This window comes from Leptinotarsa decemlineata, unplaced genomic scaffold (assembly GCF_025532065.1).
Source record: "Leptinotarsa decemlineata unplaced genomic scaffold, Ldec_3_MD MMD2_P_RNA_scaffold_12, whole genome shotgun sequence".
Taxonomy (NCBI): domain Eukaryota; kingdom Metazoa; phylum Arthropoda; class Insecta; order Coleoptera; family Chrysomelidae; genus Leptinotarsa; species Leptinotarsa decemlineata.
In genome coordinates this window covers 14,636,642-14,659,787 of record NW_027412526.1, presented here as the reverse complement: position 1 = coordinate 14,659,787, position 23,146 = coordinate 14,636,642, and the positions used below count along the sequence as shown (strand labels likewise).

At 33.6% G+C, this 23,146-nt stretch overlaps 1 protein-coding gene across 1 annotated transcript; it reads right to left on the bottom strand.

The window, feature by feature from the left end:
- Positions 1–9,949: 9,949 nt before the first annotated feature.
- Positions 9,950–16,366, bottom strand: LOC111508184 (gamma-glutamylcyclotransferase). The gene is made up of 3 exons (XM_023163611.2): positions 16,157–16,366; positions 15,971–16,104; positions 9,950–11,167 (listed from the first exon to the last, which is right to left on the bottom strand). The coding sequence occupies exons 1-3, from the start codon at positions 16,259–16,261 to the stop codon at positions 10,891–10,893; spliced, it is 516 nt and encodes a 171-aa protein (XP_023019379.2). The 5' UTR covers positions 16,262–16,366; the 3' UTR covers positions 9,950–10,890.
- Between the last annotated feature and the right edge of the window lie 6,780 nt (positions 16,367–23,146).

The following is a 23,146-nucleotide window of genomic DNA, read 5'->3' as shown; positions in this document are numbered from 1 at the left end:
AAATTAGGTATTCAATACAAAATGTGATGTTATTCGAAATATTCCACTTGCTTCTTTATAGATTCAGAGTCCTCGTCCACAAATGTCGAAGATGTCCTCGTATCGACACACAAATTGAGTCCTCTCAAAGGCAGATATTTCACTTGAATTTGTGTAAATTTTTGAATTTGTGTGTCCTCTGAGGATATACAGAAATTAGGTAGGAGTGTGTTCATCAATCGATCGTTGCACGCCTAGCGGTGTGTTTGGTGAGTAACATGGTCTTCTGAGAACATAGTCTATTTTTGATTTATAGGTAACTTCCACTTGACTATGTCGTGGCTAGCGTTTATATTTCATAATCGAATGCGCTAGAAAATTTCGTCGGAGTTCCATCGAAATCGGTAGCATTATTCTAGCTACATCTAGAGTGGCATCGAACATCGTACATTCGTGCGCTCTTAGCTACGTCACGATTGATTTATGGCTACCAGTGGCGGCCGGCGTTATTTTCTTTAGGACATGATTTACAACAATATACATACATCATGTTCACTATCCTAATTCAGCATATTTGAATGTGTTTCATTATCAAATGTAAATCCACGAAAACGATTTTTTTCTTCTGTGGATTTTTGTTTCTTCAAATGTTTTGGTAGTGTATTATGTCATATTTGTACAGTAATGAATACATATTTTCAAATAATAATAAACACACTACTAACATTACCAGCAGTGCTTTTTTGCAGTCTTGTCTTTGGATAACACAGATAAACCAAATGTTTCTGAAAAATCTTTCAGAAATCTTTCAGTTATTTTTAATTTCAATACATATTCCTCATTACCAGAATTTCAAGAAACTGAAGACCCTTTGGCCGATCTACTGGATGGTCTATGATCAAGAGTACAATTGAAATATTTGCGCAAATAACTCCATAAAAGCCGAGCAGATGGACAGTTAGGAGGCCTGAAAAGAGCTCTCAGGGCATTACTGTTGGGTTAACCGTCGCTGTGACAATGAAGAATGGTGCAAGCAATGAAGAGAACATCAAGGGATATATTTGCACATTTCACTGTAATGGTCAGAGGAAACAAGGATATCTTTTGCACCTTTCACTATGACTGTCAGGGGAAACAAAGATCTGATTGTGGAAATGAACTGTTTTTCAAAATACTCTGAAATTGTTACTAGTCTGACTCAAGAAACTTTTACAATAGCAATAACATTTCTTGAAGATGTGTTTGTCATACACGGAGAGCCCTTTGGAACCACAATAAACTCAGGGAATAGAATTTTGAAATAGAACTGTGAAAAGAATGAATACAAATTATAATAATCGAAAAGACAAGTACAATTCTACATCGGCCCCTGTAAAATGCCATTACAAAACATTACCACTATCAGTCTACTTTTATGAGAATCTGAAAAACTGTTGCAAATATTTTTAATAACTTATAGGCAGGCCATTCATGATTATAATAGAACACTTTTCCAGTTAAGGGCATGTTCCATTTATTTTATGGACGTACTGTACAAGCATATGCTAGAAACCCCTCTGAATAATCGATAGCACTATCATTACTAAAAAATATGTTTAAAATATGTTTTCTTGTTAACCAGCTGTCACACACTTATGAACGACAACCCTCAGCACTCGAAACTTGTGCGAGCTAAGGACTAACGAGGTGTTACCTTTCAAGGTGTGATTCCTAACACTGACGTGAAACCTCGTATAGTAAACTTAATATTATATTTAAGTTAGTGCTATATGTGAATTTTTTCAAGTTTGAACTTTCATTATCTAAAAAAGGTGTTAGGAGATTTGAAATTTATTGAAGAACAAATAAAAGATTTATAATCAGAAAAATCATGGAATACAAATCAATCAACAGAATTCAGCTTATTAAAAGACGAAAAGAAAAAAACACCTCAAAAGTGCTGTTATGTTCCCTCCTGTACATATGCCTCCTCTCTCACAAGCAATTTTGGTGAAATTGGGGACACGTATGAATCGTTGTATTCATTCCACGTGCCACTATGAGAGTGTCTGCAATATGCTGTGGAATGCCCGTTGTAAGTAGTCCCACTGTGATTCGAAAGTGCATATAGATTTGTAATGACAAGTAGACACATTATCTACTGCAAATAAAGTAAAAATCGATGAAATATTACAATTATTGAAAATATTAGATTATTCCAAATAAATAATCAAAATCAGAAAAAGATAATGAAATTGAGCAAAAATTAACAAGCAATGAGTGTAAAAAAATTTCAAAAGACTAATTTGCAAAGAAAAAATATTTAAATGAAAATAAGTTAATGAATGGATTAAGTAAGTGAAAAGCCAATTATATGATGATATGCTGAAAAAATGACACGAAGAGGAATATAAAGAAATGAAAAAAAAATTCAAACCACCTACTTCACAACTTATGATATCCCTCGTCGTCTTAACAGGTCTATCTGATACTTCAGACAATTTATAGTTAAATTGATGGATGTAGCCGTTATACATGGCAGGAGATCATCATGAAAAATGAGAATTAAGACTTCCTATGTTTTTATACCACTTTGTATGTAACTAACATTACTGCAGTTTTCTGCTACAAAGACATTTGCAAATGAATACAATAAACTGTTTATGTAGTCCTTGTAGGATGGAACTGCAGTAATGTTAGTTACAAATACAAAGTAATATAAAAAAATAGGAAGTTTAAATTTTCATATTTCACTGTTTATAGTTCATTTAGGTGATTTTACCTCTACCCTCTCTATTCTAGATTTTTGGATTAATGAAAAGTAGATTGTTTCCGCTTGATTAGAGATTTCCATGTGTTGATGTATCCAATTAGCCTGGCTGAATATCTCGTTGGTCAACATGTATGCAGCTTCTTTGTACTTCATCTTAAATTCAAAGGTGGTAGATGCTGGTGCCACCCGGCCTCGCCGGGTGAGATACCATCGCAACGGCTTAGGCTGCGTGAAATTGATTTCGGGCTAATGTTTCGTTGCTGGGCCGCTGTTTTCGGTTTCAAGAGTGGAAATATAAGAAAAAACTGCTTGCATGATGGCGCTTCTAGGGTCAAGATACGCCGGAGGTAAAATAGCTCCCCAATCGGATATCCGGGTGTATCATCCTGCAGAAGTTATTCGAAAATCACTAACATCTTAACATCAGTGCACAGTGAAATATCATGGTAACTGCAGTTGCTGAGAGGTCCATTAGCAACTTCAAAATTGATTTCTGCAACATCAGAGGACTCAACTCAAATATGAACTCAGTACACCAACATCTGCAAACAAATTGTACTCATATTCCAGCACTCACAGAAACCAAAGTCGGTGCTTCAACAAATCTCGTCAATTTTCTATATTCCGGCTATGATTTCCACTCCCGATTCAGACGTAACTTTGGAATATCTCTTTTCATCAGAAGCGATCTCTCCTGTCAACGAACGGAAATGCTGGAACCCTAAAACTTTGATGTTATGTGGTTCAAAGTAATATCACAGAAGATCACTAATGTCGTATGCTGCGTTTATCGACCACCAGCGATTCCAGTGCCGAAATTTCCATATTTGGTGACTTTAATGTCCGCAATATCGAATGACTCAAATTTTCAAATATAATCGACGATAAAGGTCGCGAAGCTGAGGTTTTTGCAATAAGCAGCTGACTCACTCAGATTATAAATGAACCAACCAGGATTCTTGACCGTGTTGGAGAGTATGCTAGTCTTCTGATCTATATCAACAACCTATCCAGAAATTTACAGTCACTGTAAGATTTCGATTGGACTCTTATGATCACAAACTCATTTCAGTGTTGAGTGAATGGCTAATAAATGTTGGGGAATATTCTGAGCCACGCAAAGTTTGGCATTACAGATCTGCTGAATGGAAGGATCTTCAAGACCATTTCCGAAATTTCCTCTAGCTAGATGTTTTTTTCAGCTCTGAAGATCCATCTATTTCTGATTCTGAAGTCACGGAAGTTATTCTATCATCCATGGTTGCATATATTCCTTTTTCATTGAAACAAACTTCTAACGGCAAACCTTGGTTCAACAAAAATTTGCGAGCAAGCTGTCCTCCAAAAATCTCGCCTACCAGCAGTGGCGCAAAAATCACAGTGCCGAAAACCCTACTAGGTTTATTGATGCTCGCAACAGCTGCAAAATTAGGAAAAATGAAAGCGAAGAACTTCACAATCAGAGAATAAGGGATAAACTGCTTGCCAATTCCAACGGGTCTAGATCCTTCTGGTCCGTAGCTGAAGCTGTTAATAAAAACTTTAGAAAATCCACAATTCCACTACTAACACAATCGGATGGGTCAACAACAGCCATAGAGAGAGCAAATCTACGAGCCAAACAATTTGCGTCCCACTCCACAGTCGATTTTCTGAGAAAGGTACTACCCACTATTTCCACACTAGAATCCACAATGCCGGAAATTACTGTCCGACAATGTCAAGTCAGGCGAATTCTGAAAACCTCAATATCAACAAGGCGACTAGTTTTGAAGAAGTGCTCGTCATAAAAGTGCGCAAATGAACTCGCACACCAGTATTTTGCAGACTTTTCAACCTGTCTTACAATAAACGGGTTTTTCCTTCTTGTTGGAAGATTGCTCGCGTTCAGCCTATTCCTAAAAAGGGCAAGAAAAATCTTCCAGTCGCATTGCTATCAGTGACATCAAAAATCATAGGGATAGCCGTAAACGACGATATCCTTAAATATTTGGAAGGCTTCATTATCTTGAGCGATCATCATTATGGCTTTCGGGAACGAAGATCAACAGGCGACCTTCTATCGTATGTCACCTATATTTGGAATAACGCAATCGAGAAACATGGAGAGTCAAGAGCTGTAGCGCTTGATATTTCTAAGGCCTTTGAGTGTGTGTGGCATGAGGGTTTGCTGGCCAAACTTGGAAGCTATGGCTTGTCAGATCATTTTTGTGTATGGCTCTTCAGCTTCCTGAAAGAACGTTCCGTGCAAGTTGCCGTCGCCGGATATCTCTCGAATACTTTTACAATAAACGTTGGTGTTCCCCAAGGGTCTATATCGTCTCCAACTCTCTATTGTATATCAACGACTCATTGTGGAAAAAGCAAGAATTCAATATATTGCTTTGTTCACGACGGCACATTTGTCTCTTCATTTCATTTGGATTCCAGAATATGGCTGCGAATGCACATCTTCACCGGCAGCAGGAGGTCGCAAATCTTAATGAGGATCTAAAAGTAATTTCGAATTGGGGTGAAAATAACCAGGTTCAATTCAATGCCACAAAAACACAGGCATCGGTTTTCTCAAAAAAATGTCTTCTAACCGAATATAATAATGTCAGATCAAACAATTCCACTTTCTGCTTCGATAAGTTTGTTGGGGATTGAAATGGACATCAATATGTCTTGGCACAATCATGTCGCTGGAATTGCAAAGGCTGCTCCTCAGAAGCTCAGAACACCATTCCAAACCAGAAAACTGTACATACTTCAGCAACTTTTGATGCTTCATTAAGCTCAGATCAGACCTTCTTTGGACTATTGTTCTCACGTATGAAGCTCCGCCCCTAAGCATACCCTGAAGCTGCTGGATTCCATATAGAAAAGGTGCATTCGCTTATTCAAGCGATGCGAACTTCACTTGCAACCTTGATAGTCTGGAACATCGAAGAAAGGAGATTTGTCTCTCTTCTATAGATACTTTCACGGGAAGTGTTCAAGTGACTTCTGAGGGTTGTCGTTCGTAGGGGTGCGACGGCTGGTTAACGGAAAAACAGATTTTAAACAGATTTTTTTAAACAGACTTGGCATATTTGATTCCACCAAGAGTCGTTCATGTCAGAAATACGCGACGGACTGTGGCTGCACATCATTTTGAGGTCCAATTCAGTACACCTCGAACTTCACTGTTCAAGAACTCTTTCATTTGGAGAACTGTGTTCATGTGGAATAAACTTCTTGAGGACGTGTTTCCAAATGAATTTAATCTCTACCGATTCAAATCCAATGTGAATCACTACTTTCGCACAGGCACCGCTCTTAGAGCGCCTTGAGGATTTTCCTGTAGTGCTTGTGTTTTGTCATTAGAAAAATCAGTTTTTCTTCCTTTGGATGATTTCAGTTTAGAAATACTTGATGTTATATTGATGACTACAAACATACTATTCCCAATTTGCTGGTTTCTGCTCGCTGGGTGTTTTTCTTGGGCAATGCGGACTTTTAACAGCCTCCTGGTTACACTGATATAAAAATTGTTCCACTCACATGGTATCTGGTAAATGTAATTCTTGGAGTTTGGTGGTTTGGCTTTTGTGAAGTTGCCGGATATGAAGCATATTCTATTATTGTTCTTAGATTCGATTCTGATGTAAGGAAGGGATAGCATTGGTTGTGACAGCCGCTATTTCCTGTGGGGATTTTGTCTTCTAGGCATTCGGTGTACAGATGTACAGTACAGATGTACACCGAATGACGTAAGCATCAAACTCTTAGAAAGGTTCGAAATAGATGAACACTTCAATCTAGCAGACCTCTATTATAATGTTCATGCAGTCATTGTTCACTGTGCTTTTGGCGTTGAATCTGGTCATTTACGCATTGGTCAAAGACGAAACGAACTGGTTTAACTTTGACGATAGTCGTGTCACCAAGTGTTCTGGCGTTGTCTTGAATTTATTGGAGCCTCTGGAGACACTCTTCATTTTATTTTATGAAAGAGAGGACATTGGCAGATCAAGATCTTCAGATGGTGGTTCGAAGATCAAAAATATTTGTACCTATTTTTACTAGTTATTGTATGTTAGATAGGATGATGATAATTTGTGAGGTACACCTCTAATGCCGTAACACTAAACTTAAGTAACAGAAGGTCATGTGAGACACAGTCGAACGCCTTGGACAACTCGGACATAGTGATAATTGCATGTTTCTTGATCTCAAAACCCTCAACAATGTCTCCAGTGATATTCAATAAATCACTAATTGTTGATTTGTTCTTCTGAAAACCATTTTGGGTGTTTGATATAAACTTATTTTTTCGAAATAATCTGTCAACTTATCTTTCAATAATAACTCCACTATTTAAAAAAAATATTTATGATTGAAATTGGTCCAAAGTTTCTTAGAATATTGGAATCATCTTATTTAAATATTGGTAAAACTCTTGGTATTTTGAATTTGTCGAAAGTTGCTTAGAATATTGGCATCATCTTTTTTAAATATTGGTAAAACTCTTGATATTTTGAATTTGTCAGGAAAAACCCCTGAAGTGAAACACTAATTGATTGGGTGTGTTAAGGGTTCAAGTAGTTCCGATATCTCTTTGATGAGCACTGCATTCAATTCGAAGGCATCTACTGTAGTAGATTTTCTCAGTCGTTTGATTGCTGAGAGTACTTCAGTTGGTGTGGTTGAGGATAAAAAGAAACTGTGTTCATGTGATGGTAGGAGTGATGGAGACCAGTAGAGACCAGTTAGGTAGAGTTTTGATAATGTTTTCTGCAACTGTACTGAAAAAAATCAATGAAGTCGTCAGGGTTATAATCGGAATAATCATTTTTATTGCCATTTTTGGTAGATTTTGTGTGCAGGTTCTCATAGGCGACCCTTTTTGTATTTGTAATCGAATTTCTGTAGTCGGTTTTCAATTTTTTGTAAAATAACCAATATTTCGGATTGTTGGTATTATTGCAAATTATTTTAATAGATGATAGAATTTTTCGCTTTTCTTCCAATTTTTGTTGAACCATTTTACTGGTGGCCTATGTGGGGAACATGTTTTTAAAAGAAAATATTTCTGTACAATGAATTAATGGATGTAGCCGTTACTACGTGGTAGGAAATCATAATGAAGAAAAGAGAATTGAAACTCTATATGTTTTTTACCACTTTTATTTGTAACTATCGTTACTGCAGTTTCGTCCTATAAGGACATTTTCAAACTTAAACTTCAAACTTGAAGTTTCGCTAGTTATCAGTAATCAAGAATAATATAATCAATAATGATTTTTTACCAAATATTTTATTTACGGACGAAGCAAATTTTTCACGAGATGCTATTACGAACTTCCACAATGACCATTTTTGGGCATACGAGAATTCACACGTTGTTAGAGAAAGTCATATTCAGCAACAATTTTCCCTGAACGATTGAGTAGTAAGATTGGTGACAACCTATTTGGCCAATTTTTTTACCGGCAAGGTTAACAGGACTTGCGAGGTAATTTACCCATTTTGTTAGAAGAAGTGCAAGTACTTTGAAGAAGCAACATATGGTTGCACGACGGGGCTTCAGTTCATTTTAGTGTTCTTGCTCATCAGCATCTTGACATCACCTACCCTAATCGCTGGATTGGGCGTGCAGATTTAGATTTATATTTCTTGGGGTCATCTGAAGGCTCTTGTTCATAAAAATCCTGTACTAGATGTGATTGACTTGAGGAATCGAATAATGGACAATTGCAATGTCATGAGGAATACTCCAGGTAATTTTAAATGTGTTTCACTTATTTACTTCAAGGTCGCAATTGTTTATTATTTACTTATGGTTTTTATTTTATGTTTTCCAGGAATAGTTTCCAATCAATTGCTCATCGGTTGTATTGAATAAAGTTGGCTAGATAACATATTTTATTAGAAACAGAAAGAGAGCTTCATTCAGATTCTAATATTCCTGTCCTTTTTTTAAATTTGTTTTCTCTTATAGAATTTCAAACGGTTATATTCATATATTTTTTTCTTTCAAATTGACCACGGTTATGATGATATTTAATAAATCAGAAATAAGGAAAGAGTATCGATATTGCTCTGATTAGGTCTAGACTTCAGTAATTTTTGTTATTGCTATTCATCAATTACTTGTCTAACTATACCGCCTACTTTATTTATCATCAAAGTTGATTTGTGGAAACTCTACTGATATATTATTTCATTCCCTCAAACCCCTCTAAGGACATAATTTCTGATATAATCAATCCGACCGCTCTGCAAAGGAAGTAGAATAACAATTTCACCTGTTGATCAAGCCAACTACCAATTTCAAATCCGTTTTTCTGATCTGGTGTAAGCGACTATCACGCTACCACATTCAAAAAAAAAAAACTAATTCTTTTGGCTGAACGATTCTAGATATAGGGGGTGTGTATATTTTTGTGGGGATATAACTATTATTATATTTAGGACATAAAGGGATCGCCTTCAGACGGTGGGTTAGTACATCCTGGCGTTTGTCGAAGAACTGGATGTAAGATTCATTCTTCCGAATCCAACAATTAGCGGAACCGCTAAGCGACAGTCTTATTATACGTTGTCAGTTGATCTTTCTCTACTAAAAATGTATTAATTTTTTTCATTTTCCTATATTTTTATCTCGAAAATGTATTTTTTCTGTCTCTCTATATAATATTCTTTTTGAAAAATTATTGTTTTTTTATATTTTTATTTTGAAAACGAGTTAGTTTTTCTATTTTAAAATGAGCGCAACCGTAGGCAATCCACTGTGGACCACCCCTGGTCAACACTGAATTATTATGCACTAAAAATTTAATATTTTTTTCATATTTTGCTCTTAATACGACCACTCGGTCGTATGAACTCTCAAAAATTACCATATTTTGATGAGATTATAGTTAATGTAACTCTACCCAAAATTTCAAGAAATTTCATGTATTATTTTCCGAGATATATCGGTTTGAAAAATTGGTGATTCACTGTCGACCACCTTACCCTACATAGGTTCAATAACCATACAGAAAAAAGAACCAAATTTTTATATGTAGGTATTTTTACCACTGAAAACTTTAAATGAATGTGAAGAAAAAAAAGAATTATAATAAAAACTCCATATATAGTCATGACTATGTCTACAGTCAAACAGCTGTCTATCAGTTGGATTGTAGACTGTCATAAATAAATTATTTTCATTTTGGCCAGGTTTTTATACTGGCTACTGAAACAAAGTTTACAATTAATCTTTTAATAAACAAAATATTTTATATCAAGTCTTATATCTACTCATAAATAATATATCTATAAAATAACACGTATGTATACATAACATTCAGTTGCCCGATTGAATAATCTATTCAAAAAATAAAATATTCTGATATGACTCACTCAATATATTGGTTACAATATATTGATTGTTTTTAGAATGAATTCCATAAAATTAGTGACAAAAATTTCTAACCACTAACCTCTTCACTCTTGAAAGTTAAAATCCCCAATTTTGAAAATCCGAATATCCCTAACCCGCTTAATTATAGATAGGTACCATTTTCCCTGATAATGCAATATTTTGTTTGAATTGTATTTCGTTTTGAGTGGTACCGTCATAGATGGTATGGATTATAGTATTGTTTTCTAGTACTGAATAATCTCAAACATCTTATCACAGAAGTTGTTGGTGGCTTCTATCAGAAATAACCCTCAATTCGAATAAACTTAATTAAATATTTCAATATTGGTGGATTGGTAAACGAAAACCTTTAAAATGACTAGCAAGATCATCAGAATCAACACTGTTGGTGTTGAAGGTCATTTAATAGACCGTAAAATGGTGTGGGATATATTTAGAAAGTGCAACCAGCAAATGTTTTAACATGAATATATGAATAGCAACTTCAAAATAAAAATTACCGTTTACGATCGTCAACAATTACGCATTGTCTTAGTTTTCTTTTACTAGTTTGATAACAAATTGACAATTCTATCACAACTTGTAATAGAATTTGTTGAAGTTTTATGTCATTGACTCTCATTATTACCTGCCAGTTAATGTTTTTTAGCTTAGCGATAAGTTCATCATCTACAGAACCTTTTTCGTCTTTGAGGGAGATCATTTCTACATCGTGTTTTACAATCTCGACTAAATTAAATAATTTTCCCATAATATTTTATGATCAGTATTCATCTCTCAAATTTGGCTCAATGTTCGAATCATTTGTAGGTGTATCTTTTATGAAGTTTATATAATCCAATGGAATTTTTGATTCTACAGCTCCTCTAACCATGGTATTCAAATAAGCTGGTGATGGTTTCAGTTCTGGCATATATTCTAGGGTGTCTTCACTTTCACATCTAACTTGCTGATAGGTCAAGCACTCTACTAATTTTCCTTCAGGGGTTTCCACAGTCACGGTGATGGGTTCGTAAATATTGACGTGAACACCTTCCTGCCTACCTCGAAAATAAAAGTTAATTAGACGAGTATTTAAAAAAATATCAACAAATGCAAATAATAGCTCTTTGTTTATTACGGCAAAAAAGCCACCTGTGATACTTTTTGTTATTCCTTTCCTTGGAAGTTTATAATACACCCTATATCAAACACGAACCGTTATTGAGATATTCATTTGTTTACCTACTCAAAAAAACTAGGTATTGGCTTTCAAGTAATTCCCCCATTAAATTCAAAAGTTTGATAGAATACATAAATTCATAAATAATTTCTAGGTAAATGAACTGTAATATATAAACGACACTTTATTCTTCCCATTAATGGAATCTCTAAGATTCGAATTTTGATAGTACTGTATAAGAAGTTATCAGTTACCAGAAGATACCGTTTCAGATTTTTAAAGAAATATTTTTTAAAGTAGAAGAGAATGTCCTGCATCATAAAAACTGAAATTCTGTAGATTGAAGTGGAGTATGAAAAGTTTTTTTTACTTTATCGTCCATGAGAGTTCCTTCAATCTCCATCGAAAATTGGGAATAATATGAAAGAGTGGATTTTCGGTATTTAGACATAAATGAAACGAGTATTTCCGACAAAACAATAAAACTTTCCTCTAGATATCCACTCAAAAATCAGATATATTTTCCAGAACATCGTTATGAGCAGATGCAGATGAAGCTTTTTTCTTATCAAAATAATTCATACTGTCAGATTCATCAGATGATTTGTATTTCTACTCGATTGTTCCACCTGGTGTCTCCCATTGTTACGGTTCAGATATATTGACTTTGTTTTGGGCAGAGTGTATAATATATATATATATATATATATATATATATATATATATATATATATATATATATATATATATATATATATATATATATATATTACTTTAATCCCTGTCGAGTACATGTTGCCCGCAGTGGGGGGCATTAGAATATCATATGTCCCAGCAGATGGAGGCTATGAAGTGCATCCAGTAAGTAATTCATCGCCTTCTCAAAAACCGGAAACTGCATCAGGAAAAGAAGTAAAATCCACTTGAGCAGATTAGCAAACACTTACACTTAAATGACGATTCAGCCCAACTAGAGGCAAAAAGCCCTGCATGACTGAATCTAATTATCATCAGATATAACTGGCTCACGAATGCTCTCAAATGAAAATGTTGCTGTGACAACCTTGAAGTTGATTTTTCTTCACGATGAAATTCATTTCCTGGTAGTTGCCCCGTTATGCACCGGAACAGGTTTTGCGTTTGGCAGATTCTCACTCTTGCTCTGATCTGAAAGATCGGTTCATGTTTTTTCTATAATTTTGGGCCCATCTGACTTGTTCATTTCTCACAAATCTCCAGAAAACATTACACCCTCATTGCGTTTGTCTCCTACCTTTCTCATGATACTCATTCCTAGGATCTTGTGTTCTGTATTAGTTTCTACAAGTGAACCGGTGAAGCGGAAAGGAGAAAGAGAAGATATGTAAAAGTACTGGAATTACCCTCAAAGTGTCATCTATCGGAGGAATTGGTCCAGTCATCACCCAAAGAAGGTTGTGGATCTAACAAACGAAACGTCTTAAAGTAACTTAAAGTAATTTTCTATTTGTATTTTGTATAATCGTTCTATTTTTTACTTTATTCATTTCACTGTAATTTCATTTCAGGGTTTTTTTTGCCTAATATAATTGTCATTTTCAGTTTTTAATTTTTCATTTGTATTGGTTCTTTTAGGGATTTCAAATCATTTTATTTAATATTAGACAGCGGAAGTCCGAACCGATGAAATTCATCATGAAACATTGTCAATCACCTTCAAACAAATATTTTTTATTTTTACTCCGATTGGATGGTCTGACATGAACGAATTTACCGTATCATTTGGGGCAACTCTGAAGCTCAGTTTCTTTAATTTCTCGACTAAGATTAAGAGTTTGAGGTAGGAGCTCGAAAAAAAAATCACCACTACCATTGTCTAATTTTTCACGCATATGTTCGCCATAAACAGTGTACATGCCATATCGATCAAAAAACCTTTTTGAAATCCGTGGATAGAACTGAGTTATTTCATTCATCAAAAAAATAATTATTATTTTGATGTTTGAAAAAAGACTCATGTCATCGATTGATTTTTGAAACAATATTGAACACCACAAAGAAGTTGAAAGGAACGAACATATCTATATCGCTTGATCTGACAGTTAAGCAACGGCCCTGACCCATACTCCAGCCGATTCATCAAATAAATACATGAGTCACCGCGAAGAATGCAGTCTGAAATCGCCGGGAAATTCTAGGCAAGTACCGAACGACTATAGAACGTTACCGGCTACTCGTCCAGAGAGGGAGTTGAATTCAGAAAGTGAATCGAGAGGTTAAACAAGGAATTCAAATAGTGGAAATAAATTAATATTTAATTGCTAAGTGTTGAATATAAATTAGTTTGTGATAGTGAAATATTGTTAGAAATAAATTTGTTTAAGACAGTTAATTCTTTAATTCGTTACAATATTATGATACTTTTCTAAGAAAGTTATTTTTTGACTATTGTTTCCTGAATCTGAAATTTGAACATTGTCAAATGAAAAGCCATGATCTAAGTCACTAATGTGTTTAGAAAGGGTGCAGGATGGTTTACTGCATTTTATGACTCTTGTGTGGAAATGATTCAGTCTTTTAATGTTCTACTCGTTTGTCCCATATAAATATGGAACAAGGGATGGAATAAACCACATTGGAAAAGTTAATGATATCTTCTTTGTCTTTTGAATTGAAAAAAGTTTTTCAATAGTCTTCAGATTTCTGAAAGCTGATTTCACATGTTCAAATTGATTATGTAAAAGACTACCTAGATGAAGTAACAAAAAATAAAATGTCATTTGAGGAACATTGTGTTAATGGAAGATCTGTTGGAGATCTTCTGTGTTGTTGTCTCGGAAGTTCGTCTGTTGCAATGTTCTTTATTTTTTTCAATATGTATCCGAAATGATGGTTTTAAAAATAGTATTATTATCAACACGAAGAACTACTTTTCGGTGAGTAATTCAATTAAGAATTCATTATTCCTTATAGAACTGAAACGATAATGTGGGAGATATTTTTATGAAAAGTCATTGTTACAGAGCCCCGGAGAAGAATTTAATTGAATTCGAAATTGAATAAAGAGCTTTCTTTGTGAAGAATACTTTGAGTGCACTAGAAAGTTTGCCCTTTATATAAAGGCATAGACATTTCCATAACAATTCTTATTTTTTCGGATTATTGAAGGTGAAAATCTCCAGAAATATCGATAAAAAAGGCTTATTGTTATAATCAAACGGTAGTTTGTGACTATCATTTTGTAAATGGTGCTTTTGCTCAGTTTCAAGAAGATGGGATATTTCACTTCCTTGGCTACAACTTGTCATGGGTGAATAATAATCGTATTAATATCATTATTTCACTTGTGATTTACTGATCGTTCTTGATCAAAAGTGTTTGACTATATTGGGAGTTTGCTCTGGTACATGCATCATGTTTGCTGACGACACTGCTCTTTTAATATCGAGAAAAAATGATATTTATTGAGAGAAAGTTGCAATACTGCTCTTGGTGTAGCGCTCCATTTCAATCCCGAGAAAACTCTATTGATACGCTTTTACCACAGAAAGCAATGAATTCATATATTTATACGTTCTCAGGATTCACTCTCGATGAATGCATGAGTTGGAAATATTATTATACTAAACTACAATTTCATACAATTTCATATCTACGCATATCACGAAATTTCATATCTATATTGCGGAATCTAAGAACAGTACAGATCATTCAATGAACTGTTGTCATGCACACATTGAATCAAGAAAAAGAAAAGATATATGTTTTTGAGTATGTCTACGCTTGCCTTGAATGTATTTATTGCCTAGGAAAAAATTCTAAAGATTTCAGCACATGTGGATTAACGAACATCAGGCAGATAACTTTTTGAATATTATGAAATTCCAACTCTGAATAGATCAATTTTATTACAATTGTTTCAATCACAATTTCAATATTAGAAATTATAAAGATTTCCTAATGAAGTCTTCCCGACCGAGTCCGAAATTTTACAATAAACTGCCTAGTGAAATTAAAGAAAAGTCATCACGATTTCAAATATAGAATGAAAAGTTTCCTTTTGGAACACAATTTTATAGAATAGAGGAATTTTTAGAAATGAGTTATTCGTTTATTTATTTTGTTATTTATTTTATAGTCATTTATTTTTGTTGTTAGTATTCCAACTATTTCACATAATTCATGAATTGTGTTTTTCTCTTCTCATTTCATAATTCGCTATTCCTATACATATCTTTGTCTTGAATAGAAAAAAATGCTATTATTATTCAATACGCAACAAATTAAAGCTTCAAATCAAGTAGATATCTAAAATCTTGTTCATAAGTCAAATTTGTATGCATATTTACATTTTTTAGTAAGTGATAAATTAAAAACAAGTGATTGCTAAATTATTAACTATATTCAACTATATTTTGAGTTTCTACAAATATGTAAGCAAAATGTTTCAGGTTCAATAAAGCCCACAAACAGCAACATTTTTTGAAAATTTAGTATTTGCATTTTATAAATGATTTACCTTCATGGTACAATTTTACAATGCACTAGGACTAAATTTATTTTTCAAATTGCAATTTACTTGTGTCTGTAGATTGGTTACGAACCGAAGTCGAAATTTATTGGTTAACCTACTGGAAAATATGACAATTCAATTCAAATTAAAAATGTAGAAAAAATCAAACATCACGATACATATACATACCAGTCTAAATTTTTCAAGTCTTCATCTTTGAGTTCCCATATTACTCCCCAGACGTGGCTACCCTTTTTTGGAACTATAGTTCCTGCGCATCCTTTCCATATTTTAGAATATACAAGAAAGTCTACTACATAATCCTGCGGAAACAACGATGTATAACATGTTCATTAGTTCAGTATCAATACTTACGTTCAATTTTCCTATTCCACATCTGATTGCATTGGGATTCCAAACATGCATTCTTGCAGTGGATAAATTACTTCCGTATGCAAAATACAAAGTTTTTCCAGTCATTTTAACGTCTAGTATAACTTAATCAAAGAAGCTACTGAATGGTTGTTAAAAGGTTGAAATCAAAATCTGTATTACCGAATATGCATAAACTTAAGCGGCTTTAAATTGTCTGATTGACTAACCCACTTGATGAATTAATTAAGATAGGTAAAAATTACTGTTAATCTCAAATAATCAGTTAGATACAATAATGCTGAGTAACAAGTAAACTTGAAATCATTTTTATAAATACCTTGATATATACCGCAAAATTCTACAATCGACCTTACAATTTCATCATGTTGTTTCAGAGTTCGTAAACTGATCAAGACCAATACAAAAAAGAAGACCGCGGTTTCTTTGCATTGCACAAGTACTACCAAAAATTTGTAAAAGACTTCTTATGTATCTTGTGATGCACTGTTTGGAACCTTTGGTGTAATAATTAATATTACTGGTGTTTTAATCCCAGCACCAAACCGTTATTTTAATACCTCGACAAATGTTTCGATCACCAAGTGATCATCTTCAAGAGGAAGATTGAACTAAATATACATACATACATATTCTTATTTATACCATAGATACCTCTGATATAATGATATTATTATGATATTGTAAGGAAGATGATATTGTAAGGAAGAGAAAGTTTAGGTTAAGAATCAACGAAATCTTGACTTTTAGAAACGACGAAAACCAAGATAAATATATCTCAGTTTCATACCACCAATACACGATGAACTTTGGAAAGATTTTCAAGGAACTAGGTATGAAGGTGGTTTCAAAAGCAAATCATTCACTACAGAGCCTTTTAGGAAATCCAAAGGGCAAAGTCGAGAACTCGTAAAAGTCTGGAATTTACGAAATTAAATGTGAGGACTGCGATGCAAAATATTATGGACAGACTAAAAGATCTATTAAAATAAGATATAAGGAACACTTAGCACATCTAACATATGGAAGAGCAGAAAAATCAGCATATTTTGCAACAAAAACCATTCCATAGACTTTAGTCCATTAGGATTAGTTAGACAAGTTAACAACAAACATCTAGATGCTAACGAGAGTGTAGAAATAAGTGAAATAAGTAAGAATAACGATAGTGGACAAATACTTAATAGTATACTATATAGTTTGTTGAAATAATATTTTGATTATCAGAACCACCTGACTATTACATAAGGCCACATTGTAAAATTTATTCAAGACTGATAAATATGGCAACATTGTAAAATTAATTTAGGACAATTAAGACGCAGGTAAATAAGAATAACATTGCAAGTATATTTAGTAGACTATAGTCCGTTCATAATTTGTCGATAGCACAAAATGAGGGCCCAAGTCATAAAACGGTCGTAAAACTCGTAAAATCATAGGCGGAGGTTCCTGAGGTGTTTATTCATTAAATATAAAGCTTCAGTTTATATTCGAAACTTGCCTTGAAAGGGTGAAGTTGTTACGAACGAAAATAATTTTTGGTTTAGTACATTTTTTAATCGCATTTAATTTACGCCTCGTTGGTGTTTCGGCGTCTACGGCAGTAATTAACGTCTCTAATATTTATTTTGCGAATTTTGTGCAGTGCGTGAGTAACTTTTTTTCATATTCCTACAAACATATACGTACCATTCGTTCCTGCTTGTTTTGTTTGATTGCTTGCGATGGCTTCGTCATCATCATCAACATCATCAAGTTTTACACCGGTACTGTTGCGTACAGTCAGTAAGTCTGTCTATTCACCAAGAGAGAAGACTATTGTTTTGAACGTTCACGATGCTCTGGTTTCTCAGAATCCCACAAACACTGTTCAGAACATAATCAAGAGTTGTGCCAACATGACGGGCGTAGGGGAGTCAACAATATATAGGTTCCTATCAGAAAGAAAAAAAAAGGTATAGCTAACCCAAATACAAACGAATACTTAAAGAGGGGGAGAAAACCTATTGAAATTAATGAATTTGCCAAAAATGGTATTCGAAGGAAAATTCACGAATTTTTTTACAAAAAAGAAATACCCAACTTAAACAAAATTTTACAAGAAGTTAGAGACGACCCGGATTTGCCTCATGTCGGACGAACCAAATTGTGGCAAGTTTTAAAAGAATTAAATTTCCGGTGGGAGAAATCAGACCGAAAATCACTTTTGATTGACCGGGAAGAGATAATATGTTGGAGAAGAAAGTATCTAAGATCTATACGAAAATTTCGGGCTGAAGGAAGGCCAATTTACTATCAGGACGAAACGTGGGTAAACGCAGGTCATACTCTCACAAAAATTTGGACAGATAAAAATATATCAAGCTCCAGGCAAGCCTTTATGGAAGGTTGGTCTACTGGTATTTCCCCACCCTCTGGTAAAGGCAGTAGATTAATAGTTTCTCACATTGGCAGTGAAAAAGGATTTGCTAAGCATGGTTTGTTGAAATTTGAATCCAAAAGCACAAAAGACTATCACGAGGAGATGACAGCTGATGTTTTCGAAGAGTATTTTGAGCAGATGATTGAACATATACCACCAAACTCAATTATAGTATTAGATAATGCACCTTATCATTCACGACTAGTTGAAAGACTTCCAACGACTGCGTGGAAGAAACAGGATATCATTGACTGGCTGCGGAATAAGTCCCTGCCTTACGAAGATGGAATGGTTAAAGCAGAACTTTTAAAAATTGCCCGGCAACACAAATCTAAGTTCAAGAAATACGTAGTTGACAAAATGGCGGAAAGACGAAACATCACAGTCCTTAGACTTCCACCCTACCACTGCGAATTAAATCCAATTGAACTCATTTGGGCACAAATGAAAAGCTATATGGCTAGAAAAAATACGTCATATAAAATACAAGCTGTACGTGAATTGTTATATGAGTCTTTACAACATATTACAGAACAAAATTGGCGAGATGCAGTAAGACATGCAATAGAAGAAGACCAAAAAATATGGGATCTTGACAATATAATTGATGCGACTGTAGAGGCACAACCGCTAATTATTAACCTGCAAGACGACTCGGATTCCGAAGATGATCCTGTTTATTTTGAATTTGAATAGTTTTGTAAGTAATCGTAGTTTATATCATTTAAAAATAGGTATTAATTAAATAAATGTATATTTTACAAATTGCAAGTAACTTATTATTTTTGAATAAAATAAAGAAATTTTTTTAAAATAAAAATACAGTTTACAGTACCTACAGTTTAAGAATATTAATATATTTATTTATTTAAAGTAACTAATGTTTTAATCATATACTCTACGACTCTGGTCACTCATTTCCACTCAAAATACCTACATAATCGGATTGAAAGTTTTATAGCTGTATTGTATTTCTTCAGATACAAGGTGGGTTAGTCGAAAACATCTTAAACTGCCAGTTTTAGTTTGGTTTTTGTTATTATATCATATTAGCTGTCCTCTCTGTATTTCAGTTCTCTAATTAGGGTCAAACTTGCAGTGAGCTATCAACAAATTATGAACGGACTATAGGCAATGAGATGAGGCAATATTGTTAAATAAGTTTTTTCTACACCCGTACTCTAACAATACACTTATATGACCATAATCCGTTTCATAATGATATCCATTATGATACAGATTTTTCATAATGATACAGATTATCAACCAATAGAAACCCATAATTTTTCAATCAAGAATCCTATTCCTTTGTTTGTCCTAGATTCTAACCTAAGTAACTAATTGCTTTATTTGTCAAAATCAGTTTTCATATTACCTACCTATATTATCAAAATGTCTGAAAACAGCGATATAGAAGGAATACCATCGACTCCTCCACACATATCGGAGAAAGCAGAAAGTGCAACAAAAAATCTTTTACCCCAAAAACCTAAGAAAGTGTACGAAAAACTATATCAACGGTTTATATACAAATACAGAAATACAAATAATATTTCGACATTCTCGGAAAACTTATTAAGGTACCTCGTGGCGTAGCGAGCTAAGGAATTGATTTCGATCTTGACGGCTTTGCAATACGCCGCTTCGAATCTTTTAATTGTAATTTTTTTTCATTTCTTTCTTTATTTTATAATTATTTTTTTCGTTTTAGGTAGCAACGATTTTTGGAATAACGGGAGCATGTCGAAGGCATGAACTACATGACCTTAAATGTGAAAATGTCAAAGATATGAATGGAATCTCAATTGTTAATGTGGTAGAAACTAAAACAAAAGTACAAAGAACATTCACAATTACCGGCAAATATTACGAAATTAGTAAAAAATATATGAATATACGGCCGAAATTTTGCCCCACCCCATCTTTTTTCGTTAATTATTTTAATGGTAAATGCACAATTCAAAACATAGGTATTAATAAATTTGGAAATTTAGGGAAGAAAATAGCAACATATTTAAATCTGCCTGATCCGAATTTATATACAGCACCTTGTTTTTGAAGGACATCTGCAACCGTATTAGTTGATGCCGGAGGCGATATTACTGCATTAAAACGTCATGGTGGCTGGAAATCCAATTCAGTGGCGAAAGGCTACATTGAAAATTCGCTTCAAAATAAAATCAGCATTTCCAATACAATATTGAACTCTATTGAGAGTAACAACAATGAGATGAATGTAAATATTCCTTCCACTTCCAAATCAGTGGTACCTTGAATAAACTTTTCAAATTGCACAATAAATAACCTTTATATTTTTAAAAGATCAGATTAATTACAGTTGTTATATTCAATATGAATATAATTAGAATCTTTATAGTTTTCATATATCCATGATAATACCATTAAGTTTGTGTTTTTTTTTAAAAAATATGAGTTAATTACTGTAAATGTGATCAATACAAATATAATATTCATAGTTTTTTATTATTTATCAGGTTTAGAAAAAATAGCGTATGCAACTCTCATGTAATGGTTATTAATACACTCGCATATACCATACAAAACTCGCCTTCGGCTCGTTTCGTATCCCGGTTAATGCTCGTGTCTTAATAACCATCATTACATGATCGTTGCATAATATACTATTATATAGCTTGTCGAAATAATCTTTTGATTATCAGATTTACCTGACTAATACATAAGGCCACATTGTAAAATTAATTCAAGACAAATAAATGAGGCAATATTGTGAAATTAATTGAGGAATTGTATATTTAGTTCAATCTTTCTCTTGAAGGTGATCACTTGCTGATCAAAACACATGTCGAGGTGTTAAAATAACAGTTAAGGGTTGGGAAAGAACTCCAGTAAAATGTATATTATATTTAATTGATCACTTTATAGTTTTGATTAGTTCCTGTTACGTGGATAAAAATTACTTTCATTTTGTTTAGTATTATGTGATGGATCTGATTGAACATGAAGAGGTTTTTGGCTCTCTATACCTCTAATGGGAGCGAAACAAAAACTTATATAAATTAATTGATTTTCAACTACCTAAAGGTACATTTTTGAAGGTTTATTGATAATAACTTGCAGGCAGTGAATGAAATATTCAAAAAATAAAATAATGTAACATAAATTAGTGTATTTTTTTATTTTCCTCACTTTTTCCTACTGATTGATCGATCGCTGACCACGGAACTTCAATAATGTAAGGAGGCTACTACTGTAGGACAATTGATGATATTTTCCTTAATAAAGGAAAATTTTGTTTTTTAATAAAACTTTCGATCGAGTTTTTCGATAACTAATGAACCAATTTTGAAAATTGTCACAGAGGGACAAAATATCTTTCAAAAGATGTACCACTCACCCCCATGTCACAAACAAATATTGGAGGCCCTCGAAATAAAAATTGTACTTTTCTGAGCTTCAAGTGTGAGGGGGGAATTTTCGTTGAAACATCGTTTAATAAAAATTAGTTGAAGTGTTAGGTATCTAATCTAGTATCAATCTTCGCGATTATGAGATATCATATAATTTTTAGCGAAGCAATTCATTATTTTCATTACATCAGAATTGCACACGTACTTGAACTTGGAAAAAATATTTCATAGATTTGATGACAATCAAATGGTAAAAAGAAACTCAATCTTAGATAATATTTTTCAGTCAAAATCATAAATGTCTAAGATGATTTGTGGATTGGGAGAACAGGTAATTTTTATTTCGACTAATATCTTTACTGATATAGTATTTGCATACATACGTTAGAACTACTATAAAGACAGTTTACCACATGAAAGACATCATCAGGAGTGTTAGAGATCAGGTAGAAAATTTAGGCAGAATAATTGTCACCAATTATTCAGAAAGACAAAAGAAACAATGACACTCAATCTGTATGTGGCATAAGCATAACATTCCATAAAGGAGCAGAACAGAAGAAATAAACAACAATATGGAATGTATGAAATAAACATGAATTGAGCCACTGAGAATTGGATTTCGCCCATCTCCTAAAACAGGAATCGCCAAATAGCCCGCAGTTTCTGTAATCTGAGAGCTAAGAATGGAATATTGAGAATATCAGCAAGTTGACTGTTCTTCAAGAAGATTTAGATTACTGTTTTTATTTCAGTTAGGTTCCGAATTATTCAGAATTTCATACATCAGTAGAAAAAGTAGCACAACAAATAATAATAATAAACGCCTTCAATACTTCAGAAATTACAGGTAAGTGCATAAGATGATCAGTTTCTGCAGTAATTGATGAATCAATAGTGAAATTGGTTGCGCAATTGCGCTACTTTTTCTTCATTTTACTATTGCGATACCCATCCCCATACCCATCCCCAATTATATCTTCCAAGTTTATCAGGAGGATTTGAAGAATGGACTGACTGTGAATTTATAGGGAACATTATAATTTATCATTATTATATTTATATCATTTCACACCAGTATTAAGTTTTCAAAAAATACACTTCGATGTGAGATTTCCACTTGAAAGTTTACAAAACCGATTGTGCGGTTCCGAAACT

Excerpts from the sequence above, each read along its gene's own strand:
- LOC111508184 (XM_023163611.2), bottom strand. The coding sequence starts at position 16,261 with ATGACTGGAAAAACTTTGTATTTTGCATACGGAAGTAATTTATCCACT. Across the intron at positions 16,105-16,156 it reads GTGGAATAGGAAAATTGAAC|GATTATGTAGTAGACTTTCT; the intron begins GTAAGTATTGAT and ends TTGTTTCCGCAG. Across the intron at positions 11,168-15,970 it reads GACTTGAAAAATTTAGACTG|GCAGGAAGGTGTTCACGTCA; the intron begins GTATGTATATGT and ends TTTTCGAGGTAG.